The following is a 20196-nucleotide window of genomic DNA, read 5'->3' on the forward strand; positions in this document are numbered from 1 at the left end:
TCAAAAAGATTGGTTTTGTGTCATCCATATTTAATCTTAACAATATTTTATAAAATCTCCTTATTACTTATTAAAAACATATTAGGGTGAAGACGAGGTCAGTGGTTGTCAGTATTAACTGGCATAGAGGAAAGTTTCAATTGTTACGTACTTTCATAACATACAAGCCTAGAGCACTTCAGTTTCTTTGTAACTGTACATCAGTGAATCTCAATACTTTACTAAGGAGAATTTAGAAATTCCTTGCTTGAAAGAATTGTATCAGGATGTTGGGGAGAGGGGAATTGTAAAAAGGTATTGTTGTCCGATACAAGTTTTCTTGTGTTCTTGTGTTGTGTGTGGTTTTTTTTTTTTTTTTTTTTTTTTTTTTTTTATCGTTTCATTTAGCAATGGGTCAAGAAGCTGGCAAACCTGCCTGGCCCAGACCAACAGGAGGCTATCAGACCATTACAGGTAGAAGATATGGAAGAAGACATGCCTATGTCAGTTTTAGACCGTCTTTGACTGGCCAAGAAAGGAATGGACTGCAACTCAGCAGAGAATGCGAAGGATTAGAACTGGATGATGTTCAGAAAGAGAAGTCGTTGTGTACGTGTGTGTTTTTGTGCTATGTGCTGTATAATTACAAACTGAAGTGCCTGGAAGTGTGGTGGGAATGTTGTAGAAGGGAAGGGAATAGCCACATAAGTTAGGAAGTACAAAATGGGTGTTTTTGTTATTGTTTATTTATTTATTTTAAATGAAACCCGCCTGGATGCAGCCTTGTGCCTCATGCTGTGCGTGTCCCTGCTTGAGCAGGCGAGTTGGACTAGATAATCGCTAGATCATCATCAGCCTCAACCATTCTGTCATTTTGTGGTTCTGTGAAGCTCAACATGAAGTCAATTTAAAATAGTAAATATCTAAGGCTGTTTAATATCGCTTTGAGAAGTAGATTCTGGAAATAATTAAAAAGTCCTAACCAATTAGATATTTATAACATTGTGGAATAATTTTTATTTTTTCTTCAAATAACTCTTTCATATTCACATTTGGAAAAAAACACCTTCTCTTAACATTTTAATAGAACTAGTCTACTAAGTATTTTACGTACCTTGTCCATGTTTTTCTCCAAGGTGCATTTGTCAACCTGAGTAGCTAGAGCAAGAATTATTTTCATCCTGCATAACCTCTTAATAATCCCCTTTTTCTTCTTTCTTCCCTCCCTCTTCTTCCCCGTTTTCTTTTTTTTTCTTTTTATACCTGTTGGACCATTTCCCTGTGTGGTCTTTTTACTTATTATTTATTTAGTGAACATTGAACTGAACTGAATTCAATTTCAACTTTTTGGAGGACTTTAGCTTTTAGAGGATGATTTCATACGGAGTCACAAAATGACCTATTGGGTTATAAACAAGCCAACTTCTTTCTCTGAGGTGGTTTTTTGTTAAAATATAAATGGTTATTGGTACAGCGTTAGGTATGCTGAAAAAGCACTCGAAAGCACTCCTTCCCTTGTAAATTATTTTAAAATGACTTTTACTTTTTTGTCTTTTTTTGAAGATAATATAATGTAAATTTAACTTTTTCATAAACCATTGTTTTTGGAGGCTGTAACAGTGTAGATCTTTTCTTGGTGGCTTTGTTTCAATTGGCGACTTGATCATTTTTGTAATTTTCTGTGCTTCATATCCTTACTACATATACATCTTAGTTAAAGATGCTATTATAGGGAGTCATACAAGACTGTTATCTCCTTCTAGTATATACATACATATATATGTATATATGCATATGCATGGAAAGCCTGAGAGCATTGATTTTCTTCTTGGTATTCGGTATATTAGCTGTAATAGCAGAGTGCCTTTCTCCTTATATTCAGAGAAATGTTTGGATTGAATATTCCTCCCCCTCCTTTCCCTTACCCCAACTAGATTGCTAATTTTTTTTTCCTCCAAGTTGATTCTTCTTTTCTGCTAGTTGGGTACTGACTAAAATGCTCTGCATATTCCCCTGCTAACTGATCTGACTCCTTTATACATGTGAGCAGCCACAGAACATCTCAAAGTTTTATCAGATAAAGCATTTGTAATGTTACAGTAGTGTTTCCTGTAAGCCCAACACCTCGATCTGAAAGGCACAGCTCATATTTTTTTATTTTTTTATTTTTTTTATTTAAGAAATTTAGGACCATCAGTTTATCAACCTAGGCATGGATTAGCTATTTAAATGAGGGTAAAAGCTGAATTTGAAGGAAACATTCAGTTTGCAGTAATTGTAATTATCTGTGTAGCAGTGGTCAGAGTCCTGATGTACTTGTCTTCCGTGCAACCGCTGTTTTCCAGGTGTACTTGAAGAAACTGTTTATATTCACTTAACAAACTGCTTTTTATGTTGATATATTTAATACAGTTTCCTACCTCTTGCTGCTCTTATGGAATGCCTTCATTTATCATGCATATCTCAGTTTTTCTCTGCCCAGAACTCTTCCCCCCCGCCCTTGTGATTAAAAGTTCCCAAAGGTTTTAATATCAGCTTGCAATTTATAAGGAGTTGCATCAAGTTATACAAGTCATTGTGGTTTTGGAAATGGTTTGGTTGTGCATTGCTTAATTAATGCTGAGTGCAAGTCACCTGTAAATTGTGCAATGTATTCATTTTTAACTTTAATTCATGTTGCTGGATTTGATGTTTATTGTCCCTTTATGCAAGAAGTTCAACTGTAAAATAAGTAAACTGAATTTGCAGTGATAACTGCTGACTATAAATTCTGCATTCAACTCTACTATTATTTTTTCTTATAAGGAATTGCATTTATAGTGGCATATACAAAATATAGCACTATTAGTATGTAATTTATAGTATCAATAAGCAGCTTTATCTGACTGTGGCCTAAAGAACAATTTAGTCAGTTAATGAATGGATAGTCTGATTTTTATGTTATTGAAAGAAGTCTTGCAGCTTTTTTTAACCATTTAGCATTTTTTAAGTTTCCTGTTCTTATCTTAGAATTCCTTTTCATGAAAACAAGTTAGAAATGCTTCTGTTGAATGTAATGCTTCTTTAGTATTTTTTGCTGCTGCTATCGCAGGAATAGCTGAGTCATTTAATCTGTTTGAATAGGCTTAGTTTGTAAAAATGAAATCATGATATATTAGCAAAGAATCAATGTGTCTCTGCCGCATGTGTGTGTCTATCAAATCATACTATAGTCTCAATAAACTATTTTTTTAATGAGTAGGTGTTGTAAATGAGAACATTGCTATTGTGTACTATTCCTAATGTATTCTTTCTTATAACTTTTTATAAAGGTTCCAGTCCATTGGTTCAAGTTTGTTCTGGTTTATCAGATGAGCCTCTGTTAGAAAATGTTGAAACTGAAGCACCTGTTTGCCAAACTGTATCGAGCCAAACTTCTGAGACGAACCATTCTCCATTTTCTCTAGTTTCTTACTGTTCGGAAGGCAACCAGACCTCAGGGAGCATGATGAATCCTGATGAGATTTCTGAGGACCTTTCAGAATATGCTCCTGGAGAGTGTAATGATTTGAATGGCCAGAATGGAATTACTTTTGTAAACATTGACTCTTATGAGCCAGATAGCAGTGATGGAGAGGATGATGACAGCCAAGGCCATCTTTCTCTGACACAGGAAGAAGCAGGCTCATTTCAGGAAACACTAGATAACATGCTTTCTGAGTTAGAAAAAGGTGTAGAGTCTTTTTCTCAATTACAGTCCCAGTTATCCGGTCTTAACCACAGTGTTTCTAGGGAATGTTGTGAAGAAGTGGGACCGGTGCCTTTAAGGAGATATTCTAACAGAGATTCAGACTTGACTCATCAAAGCAACTGGACATTTAAAAAAACTTGTGCTGAAGATCAAGCTATACTGAAAAATAACCTTTGTATTGCCACTTATGATGCACAGAGAACAAAAGATATAGTGGATGTTGGAATCAGAACACCAATTTGTAATGAATTAAATGTCAGTGATGGAAAGACTGACCAAGGGAATTTGTCTGAACTCGTCGTGAGACCCAAAATTAGAAAACAAAATTCTGCAAACCAGTTGGATAGAAAGAAACTGCTCCCTAATGATGATGAAGAGAAGAGCAGTTCTAGGAGGCGAAGTGAAGTTGCTGAAGTCCAGCATGGCCTTGCAGAATGCACCTCGAGGAATGGCAAAGAAAACATGAGTTCCAGTATATACTGTGGCCCCAGAGATGATGAAGGTACACTGAAGAATGCAAAAACAGGTTTAAGGAAAAATGTGACTGCTCAGGAAATAAAAGCTGTATTAGATGATAACGCTTTCTGGGATGAGTTTGAAGACTGCAGCAGACACTTCTCAATGTCACACAAAGATGAGGACAGGTAAGATTTGACTTTTTTGACTCTATTTTGTACTACATGTTCTCTGCATTACATATTCTCTGCATAAAATAGTATATTAGTCTGAATAAACTGCTGGCAAACAGTATGGGACATGGTAATAATTTAAACAATTTCAGAATATATGATCAAATAGCAAGATGCCAATTGTTTCTCTCAGTTTTTCTCCTTCATTCCTTCTGAAGTCAATCAAAAGAAATTTGCTTTAAGTTCTCCTGATCCACTATTATGATTTTGATGTCTCTTCTGTGTACAAAACTACTAAAATTTGGTTTGTAGGAATTGGATAAGGGAAGGATTGAGTTTTTACTGGAATGCTGATTGTTACTACCTCCTTATAGATCTAATGTTGCTCTCTTGTAGTATAACTGTATGTTGTCATGAGCATAGGTCATAGTGGAATCTCTTTGGTGTGATGCAAATCCTGGTAGTTTACATACAGCATCTGGTTGTCAAGAAGATTCATTGTAGATAAATATTTTGGAAAAATAGTGAAACATCAAAGTGTATATATATGGGAATATTTATGTCTAATTACAGTGCCATAGGCACTTCAGTAAGCAATAATAAATGCAGAAGTTCTTAGAAATGTTTTCTGAAGCTAAACAAAAATGCCTGAGGGGGCGGTGGGGGGAGTAACAGTTTTCAGATCACCATTTGTTACTAGTTCTTTTTTCTTTTTTTTACTAGATTAATTTCAAATATTAAAATTGTAGAATAGTAGTATGTAATGCTTCTGAGTTGGGGATGCCAAACAGCTTTTTAAAAACACAATGAAAACCTAATATGCTGGGAGTCTGCTATCCAGTTGCTAAACTTTTTTTTTTGTTTTGTTTAGGCTTAGAGCACACTAATACTCTATAGATTTTTAATTTGTTCATTTTTACTGAGAGGATGAAGTGAGGGAAAACCAGCTCAGCTGTTTTTTTTTAATTATTTTTTTTATTTTTTTGGCAAATTACAGGTTCCCCGAAAGAATTGCTACTTTCAGAATTTATTTGCCATCAGATCTCTTATGTATGCCAGACTGTGTGTATCCTTGTCTCCAGACTTTGAAAGAAAATGTTCTTCCTTGTCTTCTCTGAAGAATAATTTGATTGGATTATAATCCTGTTTTTAATGCTCTTAACATCATGCTGTTTTTTCAAATAGCAGATGTTTCCCAAGTATCTCTGAATGCAGTTTCAGATCTGCAGCCTCTACTTACAGTGTGGATCCGCAGGGCAGCATTCAGTCTTGTTCTGTTGTGGGATCTCTGTTTGAAAGAAACTGATTTGTGTGAACCTCATGTTGTTGAACACATACTGATGTGTTCAAGGCGGTGTGAGTTAGGGTTATAAAACTGAGGTATTAGAGGGGAAAACTTTTTTTTAACTTTCTGTTAATTTGTGGAAAATGCAGTAGTTTTTGTGGTTGCTTTAGCTTGAATATCTTGATTTTTTTTTTCTTCCCTTTTCCTTTCACCATCTTTGATTGTGTTCCCACTAGATTCTTTAGAATTCACATTAGAGATGACAGTATGGCTTTTTTCAACTCTTTGCTATTGTGCTTCATAGTTAAGCCTGTGTATCAGACTCTGCTTTTGTGAGGTGCACAGCGTGAAAATTAATCGGCATAAAATCTTATCATTAAAATATTGCAGAGTCTCATTTATGGGAGAACAAAATCTTCAAGGCCTTGTAAAATGGGCTGTTAAACTTTTTTTTTTCTTATTAAAGATGTAGGTGTACTTTACAAAAATCCGTTTCTTCCTCACAATATTTGCTTTTAAAAAGTTTTTATTACTGTTTAACTTATTTTTTTTTCTACTGAAGTGTGGCACTAGCGGTTTAAAAGGCAGTGAAGAAAACATACTATAGTTGCAAAGAGAGCATTGGCTCCCATGGTGCAGAAAAAAGTTGTCAAGTGATTTCAAAAAGTATAGCTTATTTATTTGAAATTCACTATGTTCTTCATAAAAGAAATAAACATGAAAAAGGAAACATTAGATGTTCATCTGTAGATTTGTCTTAAAATGTACTGTAGGTCCTAACTTTTCAGAAGATATAGCCTTTGAATTGTCAATGTTTACTCTATAAAAAGGACTAATATATGCTTTTATGCTCTTAAAAAGTAAAGTTATATGTTTGGATGTTCAGTCATTGTTTTCACATTTAAAAAATGTGCAGCATGAAGAGCATAGCTGACATAGATGTCATATTCTACATCCTTTTTCCAAACCAGAGAAACAAATCACTGTGTTGGTTGCTGCAGCTTGGGCCTCCACCATGTGTTTTCTGCTGTGAGCAGAGGCCCAGCTCTTAGGATGCTGGCGTGAAATAAGAAGTGCTGTGAGAAGTCTCATTTGGTTGTTAGAGCCACATTTGCTCTGAGGTGGGTGGCTGTGGCTGCTCGCTGCTGTGGGACAGTGGGATGAGGAACAGATGCATTATAGCATGATCTAGCACTAAACTGAAGGAGCAAGTGCAGCTCAGTTCAGCTGGGTAGGCACCATTCCCATGTACAGATGCTAGGAAAATACAGTGTGCTTTTGGCAAGTGAGAGGTCTGTAATTTGCCAACCTTTACATGAAGCTCTGCATCTCTGCAGAATTGGACCCCATTAAATCCTACACTTTGAAGTACATAAATTCAGTGTTCTTTTTTTGTACAGTATTATATGACTAAAGGCATATCCTCTTTTCTGTTTTAAAACATTGTAGGTATATAAAATTTATTGTTGTAACTTTAAAGGCAGAATATTAGAGCAAACTTGACTAGCAACATAGCAGTATTACTTTTATTAAAATCTGTATTAGAAATCATAAGTGGACTGTAATATAAGGAAAGCTATAATGTGAGATGTGAGTCTAAGATGCTAATCTTTTTTTTTTTTTTGTAAAGGCTATTTGAATATTCTGTAAAATGGAAGTGATTCAGTGTTAGTTACTGAAATACAGGGTGCATTGAATTGCATATATACTATACAGTACTGACTGTCTCATCTGTTAATTTTTTTTTTTTTCAACAGATACTCTTTCTTTTGTAAAGAAATCTTTGAAATGGCCTAAGGACAATGAATATTCTAATTTCCTTCACCTTCCCTATTTTTTAGAATTTTAAGAGAAAAATATATTTCAGATTGAAATTAAAATATTTCCGTATAATCTTTGTTCTTAATCATCTTTATTCTTATACACTTGAAGTGTATGATAGTTGTTTTTTTTCAAAATTACTGGTAAATCATTAAACAGCAAGTTCTGCTGACATGTGATTTTAGTATTATTACACAAGTGGAGAGATTTTTCTTTGAAGTGAACTCAAAGGAGGGGAGATGAGAACATTGATGCACACTGACCTAAAGACTTTAAAAGATTAAAAATTAAGAGTTGCAGGTGTCCTGGATTGCTGTGATATTAGTAAGATGAACTCTATCAAGCATGCTTTCTGTTCACTTACCTGTTAGGTATTCCTGTAACGTTTTGAAGAGACTTAGTTGGTTGACTCAACTTTGGTTTCAGTAGGTGTCTCGTGTTACTGCTAGTCCTGAAGGAGCTTTCTAAGTGTATTTCTAAAGGTAGCAGTGGGTAAGTTCATCCTTCATCCAGAAATTCTGCTGCTGTTGTAAAGCTGATCATGGTTTGTTATCTACTACTCTTTTCTACATGGTGGTGGAGCTGAAAGAGCAAATTCTGTCTGAACTGCCCTCTTGCTATTCATCTTTTTGGGGTAGAGAATTAACTATTTTTTCAGTATTTTCTCACTTGTATCTTTTATTTGATTTTTTTTTAAAGTATATAAGTTGGAATTTACTGAGTATCTTGCTTACGAAGTTTTGTTTGTCCAAGATAGAAGATCTTTGTATTTGCCATAGATAGAAGATCCAGTATTTGCCATGTTTGTCAAATGCTTTATAGATTCACTGCTACTATTTTCTTTTTGCAGGTTGCTGGGAGAAAGAGTTTTATATAGTAGGTTTTAGCCTTTTTCTCCTGAGATTTTCCATGTACTCTGCGAGTGTGTAGGGAGCAGGGAAAAACCTTTTTGTTGAGTAGGATTGTTGTGTGTGTTTTTTTTTTTTTCTTTTTTTAAAGAATGAACATTAACTTTATTACATAGTTACTCTGTAAAGAAATCTGAATAGTAAGTGAATTTACAAAAAAAGTGGCAAATCACATGTGTTGTCTTGTGTTTTCTTTTTTTTCTCTCTCTCCCTTTGAAGTGGTGTTTAAATTCACACCGCGTTGCCTTGTCTGAATTGCAGCTCCGAATGCAGTGACGGAGAATGGTCCGCGTCTCTGTCTGCATATTTTGCTGCCACAGATAAAGACCAGTCCTCAAGTGATGAGAGCTGGGAGACCCTCCCAGGCAGGGAGGAGCAAGAGCCAGAAGTGCAGAGCTACAGCAGTGGCCTGGAAGAGGAGAGCGCAGACTTCTGTTTCCAAGGAGGGTATGGTTTTTTCATTAAATCTCTTATTAAGTAGCAACACCAGGGTAGCGTGGCGTCGACACAACACTATAGAGAATAATACCGGTTCTAGAAATAATTATTATACCATCAGTAATCATTCTCCTACATCAGAACAATCATACTAGATCTGATATTGCTCCGTTTAGCAATATCAGGGGAAAAAATGTTATGTCATGCACACAGTGCTGACTATTTTATGGAAGAAGTAGAAGTACTAGGAGGGTGGCGTTCTAATGGTAAGAAAAACAGCAAGGTGTAGGCTGACTGTACTTCTGAAGGCAAGATTAGAATTGTTTGCATACCAGCTAAACGTAAAGAGCTGTTTTTTTTTTTTTTAACATGGCAGGTGTACCCTACTTGTTTTTGCTACCACTCTGTACTCTATACATAACTGTTGTTTTTGCTTCATTATTCTCATATTCCAGTGAATCGAATGGCTGCTGTTTGTTTAGGTGTTTCAGTGATTATAGCAAACTTGAAGGAATTCCTTGCTGAAAACTTTTCTCAGTTTTTCAGTGATTTTTTTTTCCCATTTATCCATTTTTTTGTCTTTTTTAAAAAAAATTCTCTGCTTTTGTTCAAGGCAAGATTGTGTATAGAAGTAGGTAAGGATAAGTTAAAGGCTTTTTTTGTCTGTTTGTTTTGCTTTGTTTTGTTGCATTTTCCCTTAGCATCTGTCATTGAGCTTGTGTTCTTAGCTGAAGGCTTTATTTAGCAGTAAGTAATGCCTATATGTTTTGCTGCTTTCAACACTAAGGAAGACAGTAGCAACACCATGCACTCCAGAGCTGTGTCCCTAACTTGCTCCTCCTTAACTTACTTGTATCACTGCCTCCTTGAGTTTTGAAGGTTAGCATAGCTTTATGAAAACGTCATACAAGTTCATCCGCTTTGACAGCGGACTCTCTTAATTTGATTCAAACAGGCTACAAATATTGCTGTTTTTGGCATGCTTCCTGCTTGTTTGTTCTCCATTATGGAAAGTGGGTCTCAGCTCTGTGGTTTGAAACATCCGAGTGACCTGTGCTGCTCTACAAAAATCCAGGAATGAAAAAAAATCCTTATTTCTCGTGTATGCACCTCTCATCTATGTAGCGCTTTTACCTATCATATCTCTCTGCACTGAGGCCAGGCTTCCATTTGGAAGGAGAGCCTTTCTTTTCAGTTTCAGACACTTATACATGACTAAGATAATCTTTGGATAATCCAAGTTGCTAGCCCTTCGTGTGAAGGGAAATGCAAAGAAAGCTGTTTACTATACTGCTCTTGTACATTAGACAAATGCTGTCACTACTGAATCGTGGGTGTTACAAGATTCTAGGTCTGGGTGGGTCAGCTGTTGCAGCTAGAAATTTCTTTTCTTTAAACAGTAAATGCTCACTTGAGAGTCCAAATCTTTGTAGTCTGAGAAACATAAGGCTGCTACCCTTTTTGCAATATGTATATAACTTCTGCTGTTTGCATCTGTCTGTAAATTCTTCCAAATTTTTAGTTTTAGCCTTTCAATTATTTTTTTAAAGGGAACAGACATCTTTGGAGGAAGGAGAGATTCCCTGGTTGCAGTACCATGAAGAAATAGAAAGTAGCAGTGATGAGGAAGATGATACAATTAGTCACTTGGTGCATCCTGGCTGCTTTATGTTGGATGGGAACAACAACCTTGAGGATGACTCCAGCATGAGTGAGGACTTGGATGTTGAGTGGAGGTATGCCTGAGATGGTTTCCTGTTTTTAATTTCAGAGGCTTTAGCTATTGTAAAAGCTTTGCTTTTTATTTTACATATTAGAATAGGCATGCTCGTCAGTATGCACTTGCTTCAAGCCTGATAGTGCTGTTTTTCTTCTAACAAGAGAAAAAAGATCATAAATTTACTAAATCAGCCTGGTGGTCAGAGGATGTTAGGTGTATTCTCAATTTATTTCCAGGCCACTAAACAGAGTGGAAGTATATAAAAGTATAGCAGTATGTGTATAATCATCATTTTGTAACTTTTCTTCCATTGCATGTGCTGTTAGACTAAATAAATAAAGCTTTTTCTAATGCCAAATGGAAACCTAATATTATCATAATTTTGAATATTTTACTTAATTTTTCTGTTACTAGATTATTGAAGAATGTTGTAAGATAATTTAGAAAATTCTTGCAGATAGTAGAAGGATTGCAGAATCCCTTGCATGGCATTATTGAATCTAATCCTAGAATAGTATAGTGTGTTTATTTTAAAGTGGATATAAAAAAGAGCTAGAGAGAATGCTTTCCAGTGTGAGACTTAAATCTTAACTTATTAAAAATAATTAAATTCTACTATAAAAGTACCTCATTGAGGAGAATATACCTATCTCTCTGATATATTTACAGAAGGTATAATGGGGAATAATGCATGGAAGCCTTACTGGAAGTGACATGTACTGAAAATTACATATTCTTTCAGTGAAAGTCAATTAGCTATGGCAACAAGCCACCAAGAGAATTGGAGGATTCTTAGTAGGGTATGGACAGATGTTGTTTTTCAGTTATAAAGGCTGCACCCAGCTTCCTTAAGTGATCAGAATGGTGGGAAGAAACTTCTCTAAGAGGCTGTTAGGCTGTTTGTCTATTCAGCATACACAGATATGTGCTTGATTTTGCTTGTGTCCATTTTAAAATTTTGTCTCTGAATGTTGAAAGCAAGATTTACAGCTTCTTCTAGGCTAAGGCCTGTAAATCATTATTAAAATCTGAGTGCTAATTTTAAGAGTTGATATTAATAATGCATGTGAAATTTATTGCCAGAACTCCTGTAACTGCATGTTTTATCCTGAAACAGTTAACAGTAAAAACTCACTGCAAGTGCATCTCCTCCTAGAGTACAGGTACAAATGGCGGTGTTAGATGATGCACAGTAATTAATGTACCCAGGCCTTGTGCTGTTACTCTAACTTTGTAATGAAGAATGTTACTGAAATCATGTTTTTCAGACTGCTTGATGAGTTTGGGGATGGCCTAGGTGTCGCTCAAGCTATTTCATATGAGGACCCTGAATTTCTCACATATATGGCATTAGAGGAACGCTTAGCACAAGCTATGGAGGTACTCAATTATAGTTATTGACTTCTGTAAAATAAGACCGAAGTGCACCAAGTTTTTCTTTTTTTCTTTTTTAATGGACGAATATTCAAGTCATTGTGAACTGCAGATTGACTCTTTATTTAACTTCATAATTTAGCCGGTAGTCTCTTACATTGTAACATTAAATGCAAAAGAGCTTAGGTTTTACTCCAGTCAGCTTTGCAGCAGTGTGTAAGAGTGCTCTATGTGTTCTCAGTGGTATCATGACATAGGCTTTCATTACTGCATCCTTATTCAGGAGTTGACCAAGACTCGGGGGAGGGGGAAAATAAAAAATGACTTTCCTGTTTCAGCTTGAGCTTAGTGTTGCTAAATTCTCTACATATCAAAAGAATGTTTGTTCATACCTGGATCTGTGTCCAAAGATTATTCCAGCCTCTTTTCATGAAAACATAAAGACATTGTGTCTTTATTGCCTGAGACAAGACTGGTTTGGATTTGATTGTCTTACATGCCCCCCACCCCCCCCCCTTTTTTTTTTTTTAATTGAATTTTCTCTTAACTTGGCTTTTCATCTATTTAACTTTATCACCCCAGTTTTGTGGTGATTTTTTCGAATCAAAAAGGTCTACCTTTTTTTTTTTTTTTTTTTTTTTTTTTTAATTTACCTTTTCATGTTGGCCACTTTCAGATGGCATATGAAATGAGGGAAAACTCAGTTTGAGACTTTTCAATTCTTTCATTCTGGCAAATTTCCCCTGTAGGGTATTTACCAAAAGAAGAGTTAAATATAAATGTCTTATGAGTAGACATGTTACACAATATTGCAACAATTACCTTGAGTTGTTTCATATGTGACATAAATTGAGGGGCAGTGCTGCTTGACTCCTAGCCATTAATTAAGTGGGTGGACAGATCAGACTGTATGTGCTAGTATGCTTGCAGGCACAATACCAAGAATATCTTATTTTTTTTTTAAAGCTGACTATTAGTGAGACAATTATAGATTTTTTTTTTTTTCGCTTGTTTCTTTTCCTTATGGCTCTCTGGGTTGTTAATGATTTGATGGAAAATGGCAAATAGACTTTCTGGGGTTTTTCCAAGGGGAAAGGCAGCCAAAGGATTCCCTGGAGTGGATACTGATTCGGTTTCCAGCTCTCCTAGTTCCCGCAACTTATACTGGAGGTGAACCTTATTTAAGAGCAAGTCCTATGGGTTGCCTTCACCCATGCAAGATCTTACCACTACTTATCTGGAGACATTTCAAAACTGTGTGCAAGAGGTCTATTCATACCCTTACTACAAAAAAACAGTGTTTAGAAGTTTTATAGGGAAAATTCAGTGTCCATTTCATTGCTACAGTTTCTTTGTAGCTATCAGAAGCAGCTGATGCTCTCTTAGCACCAAAGCAAGATGTTCTGTGTAGAGAACCTCTTTTGTTTTTTAAAAAATCTATATGTTGCATGAACTTTAGGCCTTGTGATTTTGTCTATCTCACTACTGTCTAACAAAACTCTCCAGCTAATTCTGTCAGGTGAAATGCATGGACTCTTGTCAGGCTGACCTGTGAAAGCAATCCTAGGTGACTATATGCATGACAGAGAAGCTGCTGTAATTACATTAGTGTCACCAGGAAGTGAGTGTCGTTGAACCACTTAGGAAGCAGAGAGAGGTCCTCAAATGTGTTGGTTATCCTCTGAGTATGGCACCAGTTACATCCAGTCACCGTGGATATCAGAAGAGAGAAAACCAATTCTCTTAACCAGTGCTTTAAATTTGAGTGTCTGTATCAACTGGAATTTCTTCAGGTGTAGAGAGCTTCTTCATACAAAGTCGAAGGACCCATGAGTTCCTGAGGGAAGACCCATCAATGCTGGGCTGTCGTGGAGCCTTCCTGAGTCCTGTGGATTGGTGCAGAGGCACTGCAGCCTCGTCTCTGCCCCTCTAATAGGGCTTTGATGCTATCTGTCCATTAATTTCCATCCTATGCTAAATAAATACCCAGTAAGAAATTCCAGAATATCAGTGCCACTTGTAATGGCTAGGGGTCAAATATAATAGCTGATTCATATGTCTGTTCCTCTAGAACACAGCCATGTAAGATATCATATTAAGTTGTATTAATCAGTGCTGTACGCTCTCTTTATTCTTTGCCTATTTGATTAAGCAGAATTAAAATACTTTCTATTAAGCATTATTACCTGCTGTCTTGTTGCCCAAAAGATTGGGTCTTACTATGTTTACTCACCAAATGCATCAAGCAAAAGTTATTCTCTTGTGCTGGCTGGATATTTCAAGTTCTTGTGGTTTATCTGGTATACTGGTGTTCATTTCGGTTTGCCTGTTTGGTTCTGGAAAGCTGTTATAGTGATACTATTTACCTGGCAATTTCTGCCTTTTGGAAATGGCAGAAAATGGTGAATGTAATAAAAGGGACATCTGACCTGATTGAGACTGGAGTCTCTACTCCTACTCTACTAAGTGTAGGCATATATTTCCTGTTTTCTTAACTTACGAATAGCTAATGCATTTAAATTACAGCACTGCATTAATAATATTTGATGTGGCCATATAACATCTTGTTGTAATCGGAAATTTGTGATCCTGGAATTGCTTTTCAAACTAGCTTTCAGTGAAACAGTAAATGACTTGTGTCATTAAGTATGTCATACTGTTACAAAACTTTTCCTTATCTTTGCTACTGTGGTTGCTATGCTTGCTCAGGTATGTGGAACATAACATTTTCAGAGAAAAAAAAAGATATATAGATACAGATATAAAAGAAAATGTTTGCTTTGGGAATGCGAAGAGCAAACTAAACTGATTCTTTTCAAATTTCGTTAAGAGATGCGTTCCTGAAAATACCATCTCTGTCTACTAGAAAAGCACGGTTTCTGATCTTCCGTTCATAGGGAGTATAGAAAACGTTTGTAGTTTTTTCAGAAGGTTGCATGGAAAGTGCCTCAGTCAGTAGGGTCGAGATGGTCAGACATGACAGCACTTTCATGGAAGACAGAATTGAAAATACCCTGTCTTCTTCCTGGTCATGAAAAGTGTTTTTGTACCAGGGGTTTGGTAACGTAGAAGTCTAAACTTTGATTAACTTTAATAAATATTAACAAATTGAGTTGAGTTTAATTACATCATTTAAAATTCTGTCTGATGACTGTGACTTTCATTCAGCCTGATCTACTGAATCCTCCTCCTTAAAACTTCCCAAATTGTGTTATTTAACACAGAAGATTCATTAACTGTAGATTTTTTTTTTCTACCTGTAACAATATAATTATTATCAAAGTCTATCATAGCTGGGAAACTCTTTCAAAAAATTTTCAAAACTGGTTTGCTAAAGCTATGAGATGAAAGGGATATGACATAGTGCTTCCAAAATCAGATGTATTTTCTCTCTGTGGGACAGATAGTCAAATTGGTTACTGTTAACAGTGATATTTGGAGGGGAGAAGTGGCTATTTTATATAAGATACTGGAATCCTATTAAAGTAGCTTCTGTCCTGAAAATGTAATAACATCTCTGTGTGACTTTTTTCTTCTTCTACTTGTTTTAAGAACGTTATGTAGTGGGAGCGTTTGGTTTCTTCAAAAGGAGTCTAGATCAGTTTGGGTGCCTCTGCAGCATTAGTGAGTTTGCTTATAGATCTTACCTGAGCCAATTCACAGATGTGAGATACTTAAAAGCCTCTTTTTGGTTTTAGCCAGTGTTGAGACTATGGTACGTGGAACAGTAAGCAGTCACCACCTTTAGGAGGAGGATGACAGTAAAGGTATCTTGTAAAGCTTGACAGCAAAGCTGTGGACATTTTTTTGGTCTGCTTTTTGCTTTAGAAGCCTGCAGTTTCAGGCTTCAGAGTCATTGTAAGGCTTCTTTTCTCTGGTGTTTTTTATGCTGTTTTCAAAAGCAAACAGTACTTTGCTTTTGTAAATTATTTTCTATCTTAGAGTACTAATACTGAATACAGACACAAAGGCTTTCAGATAATATTCTGTAGGTTTGTTGATAATCTTGCATCCTTTTGTGTGCCTGAGAGCTTATCTAATACTTCAGCTGTAGCAACGGATCTACTTAAACATAGCATTTTTTTAAACCTAGAAGTTACTCTCAGACCATCACAGCTGTGTAGGAAAATGGTGTTGTAAGTAATGACTAAATGTCATTAAGGCAGTATTGCCCATTGTAGGAGACTTGACTGAGTTTATTAAGCTGTTAAATTTGAGAAATGTATTTATTTTGCAGGTAGAGTTTTGTATTGCACCATGGACAACTATCCCTGGGTTACCTTTGCCCCGGATGACTTATAGATGAGAATACTTGTGCTAGAAGTGAGCTTGGCAGAACCTGTAGATACTTGCCTGTTAGGCCACACCAGTCTCTGCGCTGCCACAGCCCTGCGCTCGGAGCCAGTGTGGGAAGGCGGCCGCGCCGCACGGGCAGGCACCTCCTCAGCTGGCTCCTTCCACGCCAGCAGCAAAAATGCTGGAGAGGTTAGCGTGTAAGATAATATTTCTCGTGTATGTGTGTGTATACACACACGCACACATATTAAGTGTTTTTAGCTACTAGGTGGTAAAGCATCCCTTATTTTCTGCAGAGATTATAAAAAGACCTCTCATCAGAAAGATTTTCGGCCATTAGAATAAACAAATTGCATCTTGGCAAGTAGTTCATAAAGCATATGAATAGTTCATTCAGTGTGTAAACTCAGTACTTTGGAGTGGGTTGGTTTGGTTCTTCAGTTTCAATTTGTATTGATGGTACACAACCAGATGCATCTCCTACTTACCCTAGAATTGAGATTGTTTATATTTTCTGTGTTGTGGGTTTTTTTTAACTGATTTTTTTTTCCCACTGTTAGGTCCTTTCTTATGATCAAACATATAATCCAGACATCAGCTGTGCCTGCTGTGGTGTTGTATTCTTAATGATTCTGTATGATCAAGATCTTAATTTGACGTGTCAAACAAGTGACAACTTCTGAGATAGCACTATGCCTGTCTTAGATGTTTCTCGTCTGTATGAACTGTGTGAACCTTTTTTCTGAAAACTTGTATTGCCAGTGTAGCTCAGGTACCTAGTGAAAAATGTAGAATCTATGTGATTTTGTACCTGAAGCAAGAAAACACATTAGTGAAGCTTTCGTATTCCAAAAGTGAAATGTAATGACGGTTCAGTATTTGCAGGCTTCTCTGCTTTGTGACTTGATGCCTTGTCTGCATATCTTTTTCTTTTTTCTTTTTTTTCTTCAGACTAGGCTGTTCAGTTACAGCAACCACTGTTCATTAGCGAATAAGCCACAAAGCCACAACTTTCACTTACTTTCTTTTTCTTTTTAAGAAAGATTAAAAAACTTTAGCTAGTCACTAAGCTGTGACTATTTCAGCCTTCAATTTCACATAATTCCTCACAAAAAAAAATGCAGTGGCGTTTTTGCAATATGTATATAGCCTCTGCTGTTTGCATTTTTGTTTTTTGGGTTTTTTGTATGGAATGTTTCATTTGTGAGTTACAGAATTTAATTTCCTTTTTCAGACTGCGCTGGCCCATTTGGAGTCCCTGGCCATTGATGTGGAACGGGCTTATCCACCAGCTAGTAAAGAAAGCATAGACTGTCTGCCACAGATTGTTGTTGCAGATGACCATAATGGTATGGAAAAAATAATTAATCCCTGCAAAGTAAAAAGGAGCAAACTTAACTTTCTGTGGTTGCACAGATAAAAATTTAAGTATATTTATTTTGTGCAGCTGGCAATGTTGTTCCGAGAATTATCTTCATAGGTCTTTGCATCTTCAATCAGTTTGTGAATATGTTTGTTCAGTTTGAAGGTTAATTTTTAGTAAGGTGGGTGTGATTGCATATTTTATCATTAGCAATACTGTCAGTATGAATTGATTTGATTTCAGTTAATCTCAGATGTAAACAACAACAATAGTAATAAAACTGCTTTTTTCTTCTGCACGTCTCTAGGGCAAGACCAGTGCTGTGCAATTTGTTGCAGTGAATATGTAAAAGATGAAATCATAACAGAACTACCCTGTCATCATTTTTTTCACAAACTCTGTGTAACTCTTTGGTTACAGAAGGTAAGTACTACCATACTGATTTTCTTTATTTTTTTTATCGAGATTTTTTTTCTAGTAAGAATCCTTTATAGCTTTTTTTTTAATGTGGTATGAAATACTGTTTAAAAATTGGTTTTATGCTTTGTGAAACCAAATGCTGTGAATGAATGTGAGGAAATTAATTTATATCTGTAGTAATCTGGAGGAGATTGATCTGGTCTTAATTGTTAGGTGTGCTGATTATATATAGCTCTAAATACTAAAGTTTTCGATTCATATTAGTAGAACACTGTTTTTAGATAGGAGTGTAGTGTCATTCTCCTGGAATGAGAATTGAAAGACCTGCTAAAGTACTAGTAGAGGAATTTAGAAAGCTTGCTATTGAGAAACATGCATTTCTTTATCTCTGTCATTTCCCAAGGATTGAACTGAAGCTAGAGTAAAAGACCTGTATTGATCAATTATATTTTTTGAAAATTTCCTTCTGCGTTCTGCTTTATGTATGGTATGAGTCTGGATATTTTTAGTTGTTAAATAGTTTTTAGAAAACTACTAAGCAGATAGATTCATGTGCTATTTCTTCTAGCATTATGAGAGAAAGAATAATTCCTTCAGATCAAGGGATTAGATCTCCTTTAGTATGGAATTCTGATGGAGGTTTTAACCTTTTTTTCTATCTCCATAGCATTATTTTCATGTCTATATTGTTTGTGATACATCTTGCATTTATCTATCGTCATATAGTAAATGCTGCAGCTGAAACCTAGGCCGAAGTACAACATGTTACTTTTTGTATGTACCTAATTTATATTTATTCCCTGCTTCAAAAAAAAAGCTCATAACTTTTTTTTTTTTTTTTTAAAAAAAAAGTTTTTTTTGAATAGAGCCTATGTCTTTTTAGAGAGCCAGATGTTTCTTTTGGGTAGCAGGATGGAAAGTAAAAGGCAACCTTCATTTCTGGTGACATTATGTATCTTGGTTCTAGTCTGGTAAGTTTATCCAGCAAAATCTAACTTTGAGGTAGTGATACAGTTAAGATGCGGTATAATTTCAAAAGTCAAAAACTTTACAATTTGTATTTAGAAAAGCATGTGAACTGTGCCAAAAATCCTTTTTTGTTGTTGTTTTTATGCAGTCAGGAACATGCCCTGTTTGTCGTCATGTGCTCGCCCCCATGCTCCCTGAAGCAGCTGCTGCCACTGCCGCCTCCCTGTCTGATCAGGATTCCTCATCTCCTGCTCACAGTGCGACAGGAACTCGAAACTAGTGTCTGAAACGAAGTGTTGGCCCTCAAAATAAAAATGTAAATTTCTGCTGTTTAATTACAATGTGAAAACAATTATACATAAAATATTATCTGTAAAATATTATATATATAATATACATTTCAGCTTAGAAAGAGGATGTAAGACTTTAAGCTGTTTAGGTTGACAACAATAACGAAATTTTCAAACCTAAAGTTGGGAAAATGTGCGCCCCTTTTCTTTGTAGTAGAAAGCTGCTGTTAACCATAATATCTAAAACTTGTATTATGATAGATTTCTCCCAAAAAAAGATAATTATTGTGGCACTTTATGTGAAAGTTCTTGCAACTGCAGTGCAGTTGGAGCATTATTAAAGTTATTCTTGTAACCTGTTTTATCTAATATAACCAAAGTATTTGTCAAGAGTTAGTGCCGCTGAGTGACTTTGTAATTGATCTCTCATGTTTGCATCAAATGTGAAGATGTTTTGTGCTCACAGCAGTAGCAGAATTTGGATTCACTGGAAATAAATTGCATAATGGAACAATATTTCTTATGAGTTTATTCCATAATAAACTTTCTCCAGATATCAGAATTGCTATTAAGCTGCTGATGACTTGACAGTCTGGACATTTGAAAATTGTTAGCACCATTTTTAAGCCTATATTCTATCTCAGAAGTTGAATCCGTAAGAGCTCAACACCTGGTTCCTTTAGTTTTTGTTCATTCCATCTTAACGTTCTTTTTTTATATATGTATCCATTGTGGTGGGGATGGTTTCCTAATGCAGATAGTTTAAAGTATGTTTAGGCTCCTGGAGTGTTAAGTTTGAAAACAACAGTAAGAACTTTTATGCCCTTAATAGGGAAATACATTGTCACAAGATTCCTTAAGGGCAGCAAAGGAGAATGACAGTGGAATAACTAGTTATTAGGATAATTATTGTAAACTTCAAAAAAATAAAAACATTTCTAGTACTCCCACTAGTTGTAATAGGCTGTGCTATG

General features: G+C 35.8%; 1 protein-coding gene across 1 annotated transcript; it reads left to right on the forward strand.

Annotated features, from left to right (window-relative positions):
• The first annotated feature begins 368 nt into the window (after positions 1 to 368).
• Positions 369 to 19333, forward strand: PJA2 (praja ring finger ubiquitin ligase 2). Its single transcript, XM_010227561.2, has 8 exons — positions 369 to 588; positions 3291 to 4353; positions 8614 to 8799; positions 10341 to 10526; positions 11779 to 11890; positions 17415 to 17529; positions 17851 to 17966; positions 19081 to 19333. Exons 1-8 carry the CDS (start codon positions 390 to 392, stop codon positions 19210 to 19212), a joined length of 2109 nt encoding a protein of 702 aa, XP_010225863.2. The 5' UTR covers positions 369 to 389; the 3' UTR covers positions 19213 to 19333.
• The last annotated feature ends 863 nt before the right edge of the window (positions 19334 to 20196 follow it).

This window comes from Tinamus guttatus, unplaced genomic scaffold (assembly GCF_059628265.1).
Source record: "Tinamus guttatus ecotype Peru unplaced genomic scaffold, ASM5962826v1 Tinamus_guttatus_pri_ptg000411l, whole genome shotgun sequence".
Taxonomy (NCBI): Eukaryota; Metazoa; Chordata; class Aves; order Tinamiformes; family Tinamidae; genus Tinamus; species Tinamus guttatus.

Bases quoted from the DNA above. Each gene is read 5' to 3' on its own strand.
- PJA2 (XM_010227561.2), top strand. From the start codon at position 390: ATGGGTCAAGAAGCTGGCAAACCTGCCTGGCCCAGACCAACAGGAGGC. The intron at 589-3,290 runs GTACGTGTGTGT...CTTTTTATAAAG, and splicing joins TCAGAAAGAGAAGTCGTTGT to GTTCCAGTCCATTGGTTCAA. The intron at 17,967-19,080 runs GTAAGTACTACC...GTTTTTATGCAG, and splicing joins TAACTCTTTGGTTACAGAAG to TCAGGAACATGCCCTGTTTG.